The sequence below is a fragment of the Callithrix jacchus genome, chromosome 2 (genome assembly GCF_049354715.1).
Source record: "Callithrix jacchus isolate 240 chromosome 2, calJac240_pri, whole genome shotgun sequence".
Lineage (NCBI taxonomy): Eukaryota > Metazoa > Chordata > Mammalia > Primates > Cebidae > Callithrix > Callithrix jacchus.
The window spans coordinates 142,701,066-142,715,737 of NC_133503.1; the positions used below are offsets into that span (position 1 = coordinate 142,701,066).

General features: G+C 38.6%; 1 protein-coding gene across 9 annotated transcripts in view; it reads right to left on the reverse strand.

The window, feature by feature from the left end:
• Positions 1–14,672, reverse strand: part of MAST4 (microtubule associated serine/threonine kinase family member 4) — a 581,015-nt gene that overhangs the window by 385,057 nt on the left and 181,286 nt on the right. For all 9 annotated transcript variants that reach the window (XM_054252224.2, XM_035291493.3, XM_078365414.1 and 6 more), the window contains one exon: positions 7,501–7,625. In XM_054252224.2, coding sequence (XP_054108199.2) covers positions 7,501–7,625 — 125 coding nt within the window. The remainder of the gene's footprint in view (positions 1–7,500; positions 7,626–14,672) is intronic.

Genomic DNA, 14,672 nt, shown 5'->3' on the forward strand with positions numbered 1-14,672 from the left:
GGCCAACACAGTGAAACCCGTCTCTACTAAAAATACAAAAAAATTGCTGGGAGTGGTGGTAGGTGCCTGTAATCCCAGCTACTTGGGAGGCTGAGGCAGAAGAATCACTTCAACCCTGGGGGTGGAGGTCCCAGTGAGCCGAGATTGCACCACTGCACTCTAGCCCGGGTGACAGTGCGAGACTCTGTCTCAAAAAAAAAAAAAGAAGAGGAGGAGGAGGAGGAGGAGGAAGAAGAAGAAGAAGAAGGAGGGAGGAGGGAGGGAGGGAGGGAAGGAAGGAACAACATTACTGTCTACTGCACTGTCCACCTTTATCTACTTTATCTACCACTTCCTACCACATCGCACTGTATACAATTTCTACTTGGCCTTGAATCTTGCCTAACCAAAACCTACTCAACGTTGAACACTCAGTTCAAGTTGCGAAGTTTTTCCAGACACCTGCAGGTCAAGTCATTCTTCTGCTTCTATGAATTCTCATGGCTGAAAACTCTCCAGCATGTTTATCTTCTACCTTGCTCTCAGATTTCCAGAAGTCTTCTTCCAACTAGTTTACAGACTTCTTAAAAGCAAGACCATGTGTCATATAGCTTTTCATACTAGTTGAATAAGAGGGAATCCATTAATAGCCAAGTAACTGATCAATAAGCATCCTGAGGAATACACTGATTCAGAATCCCACAGTAGACTGAAGCTTCAGGTGCCAATGAACCAGAAATAAGTATAATGACCACTTCTACTCATCATACTAACCATAAAACTATATCTAGAAAACAAGGTAGGAAACATATGGAGGAATGTTTTCCCAGAGCCACAATAAAAGGAATTTCCTAAGAAGCTTATGAAGTAAAAGGATAATTTTTCATTTTTCCCAAGACAGGAAATGCTACATCCCAACACCTTTCTCCCAACAAACTGCTGTCTAATTATTATGGATTTCTTGGCTTCTTTTGAGAATAAGACAGCAAACAGGTCAATGCTGATATTTTACCATGGGAGGAAATAGGATTCCAGAAAGGACAAACTGTGTCACTCCAGCAGTACACCAGAGAGGAACCTGTCCACACCAGTGGGCACTTCTGTAACAGTGGCCGTCACTGCTTTGCCACCTTACCTTAATCATTTCCTCAGACATGGAAGCCGGTAAAATCCTGAACAGCCTAACCATTCAACTGGGCACCAGGAAACAGCACACCAGGAGCCTCTGAAAACGACAGAAAGATCTCCTGTGTTTGTTTAATAAATAAGTATTCTCTAAGTACTAATTACAGGCCAGGTACTGTTGTTGGTGCTACAGATACAGTAAGGAATAGGACAGCTAGGTGCAGGCATTTACCACCCTATGGGTCATCTCTTTATGCTTGGTGGACAAGTTGGCCACCTCCTAAATGGGTACACCAGTTGGGTAAACAGGTAATAAATAAGCTCTAACGCATAGAAATCTATGTACATATATGTGTAATATTGCTGTTTCAAATTTGTTTTGGTCCCCTCTGTAATGGTAAATAATTAAAAGAGGGCATGTGCTTCTATTCTTTAAATCCCACACAGTCTATATGGGCACCACTTGCCTCACTGACTGTCAAATGGGCCTTTGATAACAAGAAGTCCACACTTGACTCATCTGTCCAGGCACACCCACGCAGAGACCCACACAGCAGCCCATGCAGAGAGCTGCTCCAGCTGATGCCCCATCCTTTCCAGGAAGGACAACACCTACAGAAGGTAATAAACATTTTTTAATCTTCACAAAATGAAAAGAAAAAATACTAAAACACAAGGACATTTTAAGTGGCTGCTCTGAGTAGAATTTCATTTTAGGAAAAACAAACTTCTCCCCCAAATATGTAGCTCTTCACTCATTCATAGACCGATTCGCAATGTCCTTCACATACCTGATAATTACCGGTTAGGCACCCAAGCATGTTTACAGTAAGAATACACATTTAGAGAATCTCTTTACAGAAACAATAGTTGGATTACAGAGAGGATTTTAGACTTCATTTTAAGCTGATCTTTGATTTACAGACTCATGTTAAACCAGCTACTCTGTGGATGGGCCCAGGTGAGCCTATAATGAGATTTACCTTCACGAATTAGGCCTGACCTATAATAATCTGCTCAGGGCTCCCTACTGCTTTTTCAGTACTGAGTTATGAAAATTCACCCCTTCACTATAAACAGAACCTAGCTCAGAGGGTAATAACTATGAGATGTATTACTCCTGGAATACAAACACTCCAGAGACTCTGATTATAATGTCCACAGCTGAAGGCACTATTTCACAATTGAGATTACTACTTTCCAGATGAAAAAAACTCTGAGTCGTGGAATAATGCCTTCAGCTACACACATTGTAATCACACTCAGCAGTTCCTGCATCCCAAGAGCAATACAGGTTACCAACAGTTGGTTTGGTAAGCTGATTTGGGAATAAAAGAAAGATGTTACAAGAGGCAGCACAGATAACCCTAATTTCACATTTGCTTTATCCACTGGCTTTAGTGTAAGACTTCAACAGGTCCAATAACCATATCGATTTCACTAAAGCATAAATTTAAAAGAATGATTATTTTATAACCAAACCAGCCATTTTAATGATGACAATATTGACTGCTGACCAGGGTAAAGTGAGATGAACTTTACCATTCTAAAAGACAAATTTGTATGGCATCCCTAGAAACATCTTAGCAAGAGCTATGGAGAACCTCAACAATGCTCATATTCTTTGCCCCAATAATCCCACTCCAAGAATCTACCTGATGTAATCATTAGAGGCAAATAAGGGCTTATTTAAAATCTACTCATTCCCATTATTCACAGTAGGAAAAACCTGAAAATAACCTAAAAGGGGAAATAGTTTAATAAATTATGATAAATCAATATACTGGAATATTATGCAGCCTTTGAATTGAGTCATGATGGCAATAGAGAAATGTTAATTCATAGATGAATTCTACAACCTTTGTTAAGCAATTTATTCAAGGTCATTCAAATTGTTCCTACATCAATATTTAACAGATACTCTCTCAGAGTTAACTAATTGGACTTCGGATCAGGTTTCTGTGTTTGAGCTATAAGGCTAATGAAGTATTGATATAATATTAAACGACTGCAAATAAAGTCTGTACCCTAAATAAATGCTGACATTATGTCTCCACATTCTGAATGAATTAAAAAGGAAAAATACACTTTTGCATACATTTAGTGAATTTTCCTTGACTTCTTATAATGCATTTTTTTTTTGCAAACGGAAAAAGATGAATATTCATCAAGGCTCTTTGAATATATTAGTTTAAAGAGTTTGGTTTTAATATTTATAGAACATCATGAAATATAATTTTTCCATTAAAAGAAATGTATGTGATGTCAAAAGACAGCCACTGAAGAAACATAAAATTATACCACCTAACCTAATATTTTAAAGTTAAAATACAGTATCTGAAAGCACCTTGTCCCTTTGAAAAAGTTAAGAATTCTAGATCTCCTTCAGTTTGGTTGGCACATTTTAAGGAAAGAAAGAAAAGAAAAGAGAAAAGAAGGAAGGAAGGAAGGAAGGAAGGAAGGAAGGAAGGAAGGAAGGAAGGAAGGAAGGAAGGAAGGAAGGAAGGAAGGAAAGAAACAAGCTACTCTTCCTCATGCAAGGTAAGGACAAAAGGTTAAACTCCTACCTCAATTTAAATCTCCTAAGGGAAAAGTGCTTGTTTTCTTCCCTTCTGGATAATACCAGCCACCTAAAGCTACCTCACAACCTCCAAGAAATACTTTTCCTACCAACTCCAAGAACATTAATGATAACATTTCCTCAGTGACAGGCACCACTATGCAAAGTACTGCACAAGAGTTCACTCATTTAATCCTCACAGTAACCTTATGAGGTTATTACCACCAACAGTCCCACTTCACAAAGGAAGAAACTGAAGTCCACACAGTTAGCCCTAACTGAGGCTAATAAATGGTAGATGCTGGAGTTGAGCTCAGGCAGCCCATGCTCTCAACCACTCTGCTTTTCCCTTTCATTCTCATTTTCTAACTGAACCATTACAGCTTAATTCCTGAATAAAGTTTACATGGCTAATTTCTCTCTGGCTTAAAGAATAGCTTCTTAGTAAGGCTACATAATGTAAACATAAAACATCACAGATTAAAAACAAAACCATAAAGTTACAAGAGCCTGTTCTAGAGCACTGAAAATGTACAGAAGGGAGACGTATGTTTAGGTATTCAACAAGTTTACTCAGCACCCTACTATGTGCCAGGCACTATTCTAGGCACTGGAGAAATGGCTGGGGAAACAGAATTATCTCTGCCTTCATGAAATTTACATTAGAGTAGTAAGAGATATATAATACAATAAGCAAACTACATAGTATACTGGACAATGATATACTATGGAGAAAAATGAATGAAGGAAATGAGATATATGACAAGCAATATAGGGAACAGTTTGAAATAGGATGGTCAAGAAGGACCTCAATGGGAAGAATGTGAATGAAACCTTCACACAAAAAAGATGAAACATAGGATTCCAACCAAACAGAAAATTGGAGAAAAATGCAGGAAACAAATGTTCATGGTGCTTCTGCCATCTATCTATTACTTTAAAGTACAAAAGGAGTAACGAATTCTGATGATGGCCACAAAAGCGATTTTAAACTTCTGTCTTCCAGACTTACAACCTTATCTGCCTACAAAGAAAAAAGTTGCCACTGGTCCTGATTTTACCTCCTGAAATTTCCATCTTTCTTGGCAGAAAGCAGCATCAGTATAAATCCCCCAGCTTTTGACGACTATGACTTCTGTGATAAACTACCCATGTGTGTGGGGAGGGACAGAAAGATGGAGGAAGCAAATGGGAAAATGAGTTTTCCCCTCTTCAGATTAATGTATATGAAGTATACATCTGACACTTCATCAGCACTCCCGGCTGGTGTCCCAGCAGGCGGACACTGGCTGAGCATGTATTCTGCCAGCTACCAGGCTACTTAGGATGAATTGGCAACATGCCATTTATCTGAAATGCCCAATGTGTCTGGGAGAGGCAACACAACTACATTTAGCATTGCCAAGGAAAACTGGATACTTCAGGCTAGGAATTAATCTCCTCCTTGAGAAGGTAGTTAGCAATACCTTCAATCTTGCCTATGGCATTTAAATCACTAAAGGTCATGCATTTACTAAAATTCATACCAACCAAACCTCAGGGCCTTCATTTATATCTTACTAACATACTAATAACTCTCATGTTGAGGGTCTATACTTTTCTGAAATGTATGTTGTTGTAATTGGTAGTAGAATTGTTATATCAAGTGTAATCCTATCGTCTGGACATAACCCAATTTGGTTCCTTGTCTTTCCAATTCCCCCACATTTGAACACACATATCACTTCAAGTTACTCAATGAATCCACAAAATATGTAAACAAATGTGACTATATGATTGCTTAAATGCAGACTAATGAAATTTCCTTGAATGTAGACACTAATAATCTCTTCACGAATTTTGTCACCATATTTTTTCAGTGGCCAATGTTAAACTAGAAGGGATTTAGCCTGTAACATGGACTTTAAGGCCAATCACAATTGTAAGATGCACACTGACCAGCAAAGCCGTAGAGGTTTTACATGGATGACCTTATTAGGCCACCCATTACAGCATGAAGAATCACACCATCATGCTCACCTTGCAACTAAAGGTATCTGTCACTTTTCCATAAATAATTACTTTTTCCTTCAACATTATTTACTGAATGCCTTCTATGTGCAAGGCATTGTGCTGAGAGCAGTGAAAACTAGAAAGTAAAAATCAGACAAGAATCTGCCCTCAAGGGGTTTGCAGTCTAGCAGGGAGATAATCAGCATAAACAAAGAACAAAAGCAAAGGTGTGCCATGATACATGTCAGGCAGAGTTGGGAGAAGAATGGCTTACAGCTCTAAGACAGGGGCAATGGGGTAGAGGATCATCAGCGTGAGGAATGTCCTACTGTACAACGCAACTCCGCAAACATCAATAAGAGGCATTAAAGAATCTATAAAGTCCCTTTCTTCTCTGGAATTTCCTGATTCTTCTTTTCTAAGAGGTATAAATGAGGTGACAGAATTTGAGAAATGGACTAGTCCAAGTTTACACAGCTATCTAATGGCAAAAGCAGGACTAGAGGCTAGACCTAAACAAAATCTCTACCCATTATTGCATTATTTCCAAATATCCAACATAATTTATTAACAATGCATAAAATTATAAGACACAATACACAGATTTATAAATCATTTGTACCTTCAATAAAAAATGTTTAAAATCTATTTCCATATCATATAACCCTACTACTCAAGCAAAAGTAACTTGTACAGACTTCTAAGCTGAGCCAAAGGCCAAAACAAAGGCCCACCAGCAAATTAAAAAAAAAAAATTCTAATAAGCATCATATTAAATATAAAGGTCTACACTGGGAATAAAATAGAAATGTGCAAGTCCATGCTACTAACAAATACACACATATTTATGGAGAGTGAAGTTGAAAACTCACCATTTTCAAACATAGAAAAGAATGGCCCAGGCAAGAATCACCAATGGATTCTTGGGGAAAATTTTTATTGCTTGAAAGTACCTCCCAGGTTGCTCATAGATTGCAGAGAGAAAGTGGTAACTACAGTGGAGAATTCAGGCAACATTCTGACCGGATGATCAAAATTAGTATCACAGAGAGGGGCAGATGGACGTGATGGGCCTCCAAACCTCATTCCCTGAGAGGATATGATATCACCAGTGTCGTACCATTCTTACCTGGAATGCAAAATCCTGAATCTCACCATGAGGAGAAAACAAACCAACATGAGAAATATTCCCTTAGAAATAAGCCATTAAAAATATTTTTCAAAAATGTCAATGTCATAAAAGACAAAGACTACAGAAAGATTCCAGATTAAAGGGGGCTGAAAAGAGGGATAATTTAATGCAACACATGACCCTACACTGAAACCTACACTGGAGGAGGGAAAATACTGTAAAGGACATTAATGAGTCAACTGATAAAACTGAAATACAGATGGCAGAGTAGATAACTGGACTGTATCAGCCATAAATTTACTCAAGTTGCTAATGGTGATAACAAAGGTCTGTGATAGAAGATGCACTCTCAAACAGCTCAAAAAATCATGTGTGTATGTACACATACACACATACATACACATACACATAAAGAGAAAGAAAATCATGAGGCTAATCGGGCCAGGCGTTAATTAGTCAAAGCTAGATAAAGGATAAACTGGTATTCTAAGAATTTTTCTTATTCTTGCAACTTTTCCAAAAGATGGGGCCAAAATTGAGAGAAATCCTCCAAACTGGGTACAGGTGTAGAAACCAGCACATTGAAAGCAAGGAATTTCACATTGCCAAATCTGTGTTTACCGTCACATGTGGGTAAGTCTAAATTAACTTAAGTTGTCCCTTGGGAGGTGGTGAGCTGGAGCAGCCTCCACCGGCGCCCGCGGACACTCACCAGGCTGGCGGTGAGAGAGGGCGCCGACTGCCCCAGGGCCTGGCTGCGCATGCGCACGAGGTTGGACGTCTCTGCAGAGGCCGGCCAGGCCTGTCCCGCCACCGGGTTTGGAAGGAGGTACCTCCCTGTTGGAGTTAAAGAGAAGAAAATGTAAGTGACAGGCAGGCAGTAGTAGTTTTACTGCAATGTGGGCGGGGGTGTGGTGTCTCCTCCCGGCCAACCTTGTTCTGTATTACTTCTGCCATACCCAGTAATAACATTTATTAATAGCAACCTGAGAAAACTTGTTCTAATTAAGTCAGGAGATCCAGTGGCAGGGTCTGGCCCTGACCTCCAACATCATCTCCTGCATGAGAGTAGCCTCATCAAAGCAGGATGAGGTGTTTTTTTTCCATCTGCCTATGTGTTGAGGATATATATATAAGTACACAAAGCATTCTCAGCATCACAGAAGTAACTGTGTGCATTTATAAGTGTTCTTGGAAAAAATCTAACATGGAAAGTGATCTAGGACTCAATTAGAAAATAATCCACAAAGTGGAGATCATGACCAATAAAAGGAAACAGAATTCTTTCAAAATGAAATGAGGCTGGTGCCTCTCCCCCAACCCCCTTTTTCTCTGAAGTGTAGGTGGTCATCCAACCATGTATGTGGGATACATAATCATATCCATTTGCATAAATCAGGACATCAATGTCAGTCTAGGTTGACTGAGCAATTTTTATCAACCTTGAACTCTAATATAGACATATATGTTTTTAAAAGTCAAACAGCTGAACCAATTCACACTACATTACTTCCTTGGTATACATGGACTTGACTAATATTAACACACAAGAAATGATGTTTTTTGACTTCCGGAATGTTAGTATGGGCATGAATATTCACATAGCAATAAAGGTCAGTAAAAGCAGAGACTGTGTTTGAATTTCATCTGCTTTGCCCCAATACTAGCACAATGACTGACCATAATAGCTGCTCAATAAATACTTACTAAATGATGAAGGGACGAGTAGACATTCTTCCTTCCAAAAAAAAAAAAGACAGACAATGAAAAGATGGCAGACAGCACAGAGAATCTCATTTGAGGGCCACATGTGTGGGGACTCCAGCCTCATTCCTCTTCAGAATCATGAGGGATTGTAGCATGCATAGCTGGTGGTCCTGCAGCACAGGTAACATCTGTTCCTCATTCTTCCCTCAGGCATGCATCTCACAAGCATATTGCACTAGTTAATAATGATTGCAGTATATCAACTAGTTTACTACTACTGCACATGCTAACTACCAGTACTGTCAAAGCACAGGAGCTGGGGCATCTCCTATCAATTGTCCACGTTAAAAGGTCCATTGCTTTATTTAAGCCAACTGCTTTCAAAATGTATATTTTAGTTTTAGAGGAAAAAAATTGCCAAAATTGCTTTTTTACTCTTTTATTATAGAGTGAAAGCCCAGACTCTGGAGAAAAATAAGATCTCCTTTTGAAATCCTGCTCTGCAGCTGAATGACAGGGGGAAAGTTAGTCTCTCTTGGATTTGGTTTTTCCATCTCTAAAATGGGGCAATAGACTCAACTATCTAGAGTTATTGAGGGGATTAGAGAATTCTGTAAGTACAGCACTCAGTAAATGTCAACTATTTAGCCATAACAGTAGTAAAAATGAAAAGTATCTTTTTTATTTGGGATGGGCTTTTCATTCACAAGAAGAAAATGCACATATATACTAAGGAAGAAAAATTACCTATCATCACACCAGAGAAAATTACTATCAAGACTTTAGTGATTTTACCTTTAGACTGTCTTTCTATAACCTATATTTTCTCACAAAAAAATGTAATACTGATTTTTGTCACATGCTTCCTGCCAACCCCACATAATAGATTGACCTTTTCCAAGCAAATAAATGTAGCAAATGTCAATTAATTTAAACAAACACTATCACTGAAAATTCAAACAAAATTACCCACTGTGGTTCTCTGATCACCATCTTGAAAACATTCAGACATATTTTTTGTGCAATGTATGTTGCATTTGAAGTCTAGAATTTTAATCTTTTCCTTGCCTTATTTTGAAATGTGAACTAAAAGCTGAACCAAGAATGGCTTTGAGAAATAGGTCCCCTGTAGGCCCAAAAGCAGGTAATTAATGAGGAAGAACAGGAAAACTATAGCTGCATTTAGGAATGCTGCATTAATATTATAGGAATAAATGATTTAATACAGAAATCACTCAGTATTTGAAGAACTCACTTGTAAACAATATATAAACCTCTAATAATCTGAATCCATTTTTTCTCCCTCCTATGTCATTTTCTATATTTTGTTTGTATTTATTTGGATTTTCTTTGTTCATGTTTTGTTCATGTCATGTCAAGGCATGATAAAAGGTAGAGAAGCTACACGATGTCAAGGTTTATATGAAGGAAAGAACCCACTATAGCCTCACTGTTGCTCTGCTTCCATATGCTTCATTTTAAAGAAAACTGAGGGTAGATTTAAAAAAAACTTGGAGAATTTAATGTAGTAATAAAAAAAATTAAAGGCAAAGTACTTTTATTCAGTGAAGAATCTGACAAATCTTTTTTTCCTTTAGCAGAAAATAATTATTTGGCTGGGTGCAGTGGCTCATGCCTGTAATACCAACACCTTGAGAGGCCAAGGTGGGTGGATCCCTTGAACCTAAGGGTTCAAGACCAACCTGGCAACATAGTGAGGCCTGTCTCTACAAAAAATAAAAAAAAATTAGCCAGGTGTTGTCCCAGCTACTCAGGAGGCTGAGAAGGGAGGACCGCTTGAGCCTATGAGGTGGAGGTTGCAGTGTGTTAAGTTTGCACCACTGCACTCCAGGCCTGGGTGACAGGGTGAGACCCTATCTCAACAAATAAAATAATAATAATAATATAAAACAGAACATAATTATTAGATTGTCTCTATAATTCCCCTGTTGTGAGGAAATAAGTTTATTCTTTTCTGTATCCCCAGTACCTGCTATAGGCCCTGGCACTTAGTGAATGTTCAATAAATGTTTGCTGACTGAAATGCAGTGAAACTATACCATTATAACAATACTTGATCAAGTTTCAAAAGGAAGAAAACTACTGAACAGATAATTTTCTTAAATTTCCTTCATAAGTATAACATAATAGCTAAAATACATTGAGACCTTATTATATATCAGGCACTGCAACATCCTAACAATTGTATGTAATAGGTATTATCATCTCCAGTTTAAACCCATAGAGGTACATAACTTTGCAAGGGGATATAGCTACCCAAATGGACAAAAATCAGGATTCCGACTCAAAAGCCCAATGGACCCCAGGAAAATATTCATCACATATGCTTGGTGGAAAACAAGTTATAAATTAAGATAGAATTATTCTATATTGATATAAGAATAATCTATATTATATATAGGGAGAAAAGTACCTGGAAAGATGGGAGCAGAGTGATTCAAACTACAGGCTTGGAATAAGGCACAAATGGGTCTGCAATGCAGTTTTTTTTGTTTGTTTGTTTGTTTGTTTTTGTTGTTGTTTTTGAGACAGGGTCTCACTCTGTCACTCAGGCTAGAGTGCTATAGCACAATCTCGGCTCACTGCAACCTCCACCTCCCGGGTTCAAGCAATCCTCCTGCCTCAGCCTCCTGAGTAGCTAGGATTACAGGAGTGCATCACCATGCCCAGTTAATTTTTGTTTTTAGCAGAGATGGAGTTTCACCATGCTAGCCAAGCTGGTCTTAAACTCCTGGTCTGAAGCCATCTGCATGCCTTGGCCTCCCAATGGGCTGGGATTACAGGTGTGAGCCACCACGCCCAGTCTGCAACCCAGTTTTTACAGTCACATGCAGTTGAGCAACTTACTTAATTTCCAAGCTCCCAATATTCCCATCTCTAAAAGGGGGATAATACCTTACAAACTGGCAGATAAGATTACAGGAGATAACACACTTAGTCACTCGACCTAGGCCATGGAAGCAGTCAATAATACTATTACTCTTCACATTATCATAAGACCTGCATCCTCCACCACCACCATAGCAACAGAATAAAACATGGTAACTGGTTCTTAAGCCAAGTCACACACACGCTAAAGAATAATATTGAAAGATACTGAAACAAATAATATTTCTTCTTGTAAGTGATAAATAGCAAATTCAGAATTGTAGTCATCTCTGGCAGAGAAAATGAGGAGGTGGTGCAGGGAGGAGTATGCTGGATCTGTAATATTTTACTGTTTTAAAAATTACCAGCAGAAAATAATAGGGTTTACTACTTCAACTTAAAAGTATAAATGAAGAATTAAGGTTTTGACTTGTGGCTTTAATAAATTTAATATGAAATGTTTTAATGTATCTAGAGAATGTAGCAAATATTAAGCTTTGATAAAGCTGGCTGGTAGGTATATGGGGTTGTATAGAATTATCCTCTATTAATTGCTGTACATATTTTATAATATTAACTTTTAATAATTCCTAGCAAAAAATGTGTTCTGTATTCCTGTGTGGCAAACTAGCCAGGAGCACATTCCCTCCACTCTGCAAGACGGTAGTTCCTGCAGCGCAGGTCAGGGACCCCAGGGGTCTGGGTGATTGTCGGGGACTCTTAGGTCCTGGGTTAGAAAGCAAGGAGTCAGGGGAGAGAGTTGATGGGGAATGGAAGCAAAGAGGAACCACAAGGAATCGCATCATCATTTCAACATCAAAGTCACAGCAACAGCGACTGGGAAAGGCTCTCTCTCTGCCAGTGGGAGAGTGGAAGAAAAGCAAGCATAGCTCCCAGGTAAGGCCTCAGTACAGGAAATTCATGGAAGCTAGGACCCTGGCTCAATGAAACCAGGTATGGCTCAGTGAGACCAGGTGTGGTTCAATGAGAAGCTGGACTCTGAACAGAATTGAGAACCAGCACTCAGCTCTGAGGAACACAAAGAAAGGAACACCTGAGCCACACCCTTTCTCTTCCCACACTCCAAGCCACCCTTTGAATACTGCAGTTTTGTTACATCTCACAGGGTAATGTAAAGCAGAGACCACTGAGAACAAGCATGCATGCCATCTCGTCCTTCTCTGAAATCACTCAATTTAACATTATTATGTACATTTTATTTGTGCTATCTCATGTAAGTCCAATCTTGGTAATGAGACCAAAGGTGTGTCTTTAATTCCTCTGTTACCTCAACAGCCTAACCCAAAAGACAAAACTTTGACATCCAATAACCAATTTGTCTTTAGCCCATATTCTTATCTAGCACTCTCTTCGAATGTAAGAAGATAAAAAGATCCTTGCCAGTAATGATAAAAATTAATTGCTCTTGTCGTAGCTAACTTTAACATTGAACTCTGAGTTCCTATTCTAAACTCCCAAACTGATTCCATTACTTACAACATGAACTTCTCCAAACCTCAGGTTCCTGAGTAGGACAGGGCCAAACTTGTAGGGCTGTTGTAAAATCCCAAAATAGAAAATATAGAATGAATACTCAATAAATACAAGCTTCTATGATAAGAAACACCAAGAGCTACCGAACACACATTAATTCATACACTGAGCAAGAAATAAAATGTTGTTAAGCCACTGGAAAAAAATAAATTGGGAAACACTTATATACATATACAATAAAATGCTTATAATCCAATGATGAGTTAGATTTTAGATGTCATTATTTGCATAGGTTTTGTCCTGAGGAATCATACGAATGTTATAAATTGGAGGGTCTGTTAATACAACACATGGGATGTTTTATTCCTGCCTAGACCCCATTAGTGTTAATAGAGAAAAGAGGACAACAGATGGATTTAAGACAGTCATTAGAAGGCACTAACATGATACCATAGTTGATAGTGATTACATCAAACTTTATATAAATTCACTTTTTGATGACTATCAAGAGCCTCTAAAAAGTGTGTTGCTGTTGTATTCATGCATCATTTGCTGCCTACAATTTAAGAAAATTAGCATCTGTCAATGGCATTATTCAACTGCACAGGGTGGAAATTAATGGATAATACCATTTCCAATTTGTTGTATGAGAGGTTAGCTTGCCTGGCAATCTGGCTGCTCTATTTTAATACCGAATTGAGCTTGTTGTTACAACTGGAACTGGATTAGCTCTGTATTCTTTGGGAAAATGTTTCTAAAATTCTACTATGTTTATTGAAACATGTAACAAATGTTTTCTACTGACATGACTAGAAATTTAGAGGCAACAGACAACCGTCTGTATTAAAGTTGGAATCAGTTGGCTAGATTGATAACAAGAACTTTTCAGGTCTCAACCATAGAGGTGTGGGTTGTTTGAATCGCCTTTTTGTACTGGTTATTTTTGCTGTTTTAGCCAAAGGGCCTCTAGCTAACAGAGTTAAGAGTGAGAAGTTCTGTAGCCTTGTACAGTTATGTGTATAGTAAAATAAATACATTACTGAATCTAGACCCAGATCATGCTTTGGTTCTATCAAGGCTATATATGACCTCCCCTGGAATATATTTTCCTTTGTTTCCATCCTGAATTCCAGGAAACAAGAGGCAGGACTTCAGGACTTCATAAAGGCATCTTTTCAACATAAGATACACATTTTTCTGTTTGTTTTATTGTTTTGTTTTTTGAGACAGAGTACCACTCTGTTGGCCCAGGCTGGAGTGCAGTGGCACAATCTCAGCTCACTACAACTTCCACCTCCCAGGTTCAAGCAATTCTCCTGCCTCAGCCTCCAGAGTAACTGGGATTACAGACACTCACCACCATGCCAGCTAATTTTTGTATTTTTAGTAGAGACACGGTTTTACCACATTAGCCAGGCTGGCCTCGAATTCCTAACCTCAAGTGATCCGCCCACCTCAGCCTCCCAAAGTGCTGGGATTATAGGTGTGAGCCACAATGCCCAGCCAAGATACACGCTTTCAAAGCACCCCAAAGCTGGAAGTATCCTGCTGAAGTGGAAAAATACCAAGTCAGCAATAATTTTAGCAGAATGGCCATAAACGAACTAAATACAGTCTCTGGAGAACTACTTCATCATTGGAGAATAATGGTACCTGACTAGATTTGAAAGCATCCATTAAAAAAGTTCCATATCACCTGAAGTGCCACATACATTTAGTAGCCAGTCTACAGTCTTACATTTTGGGTTAATGTAAGACTACAAGCAGGACATCAAAGAGAAAATAAGACCTAGT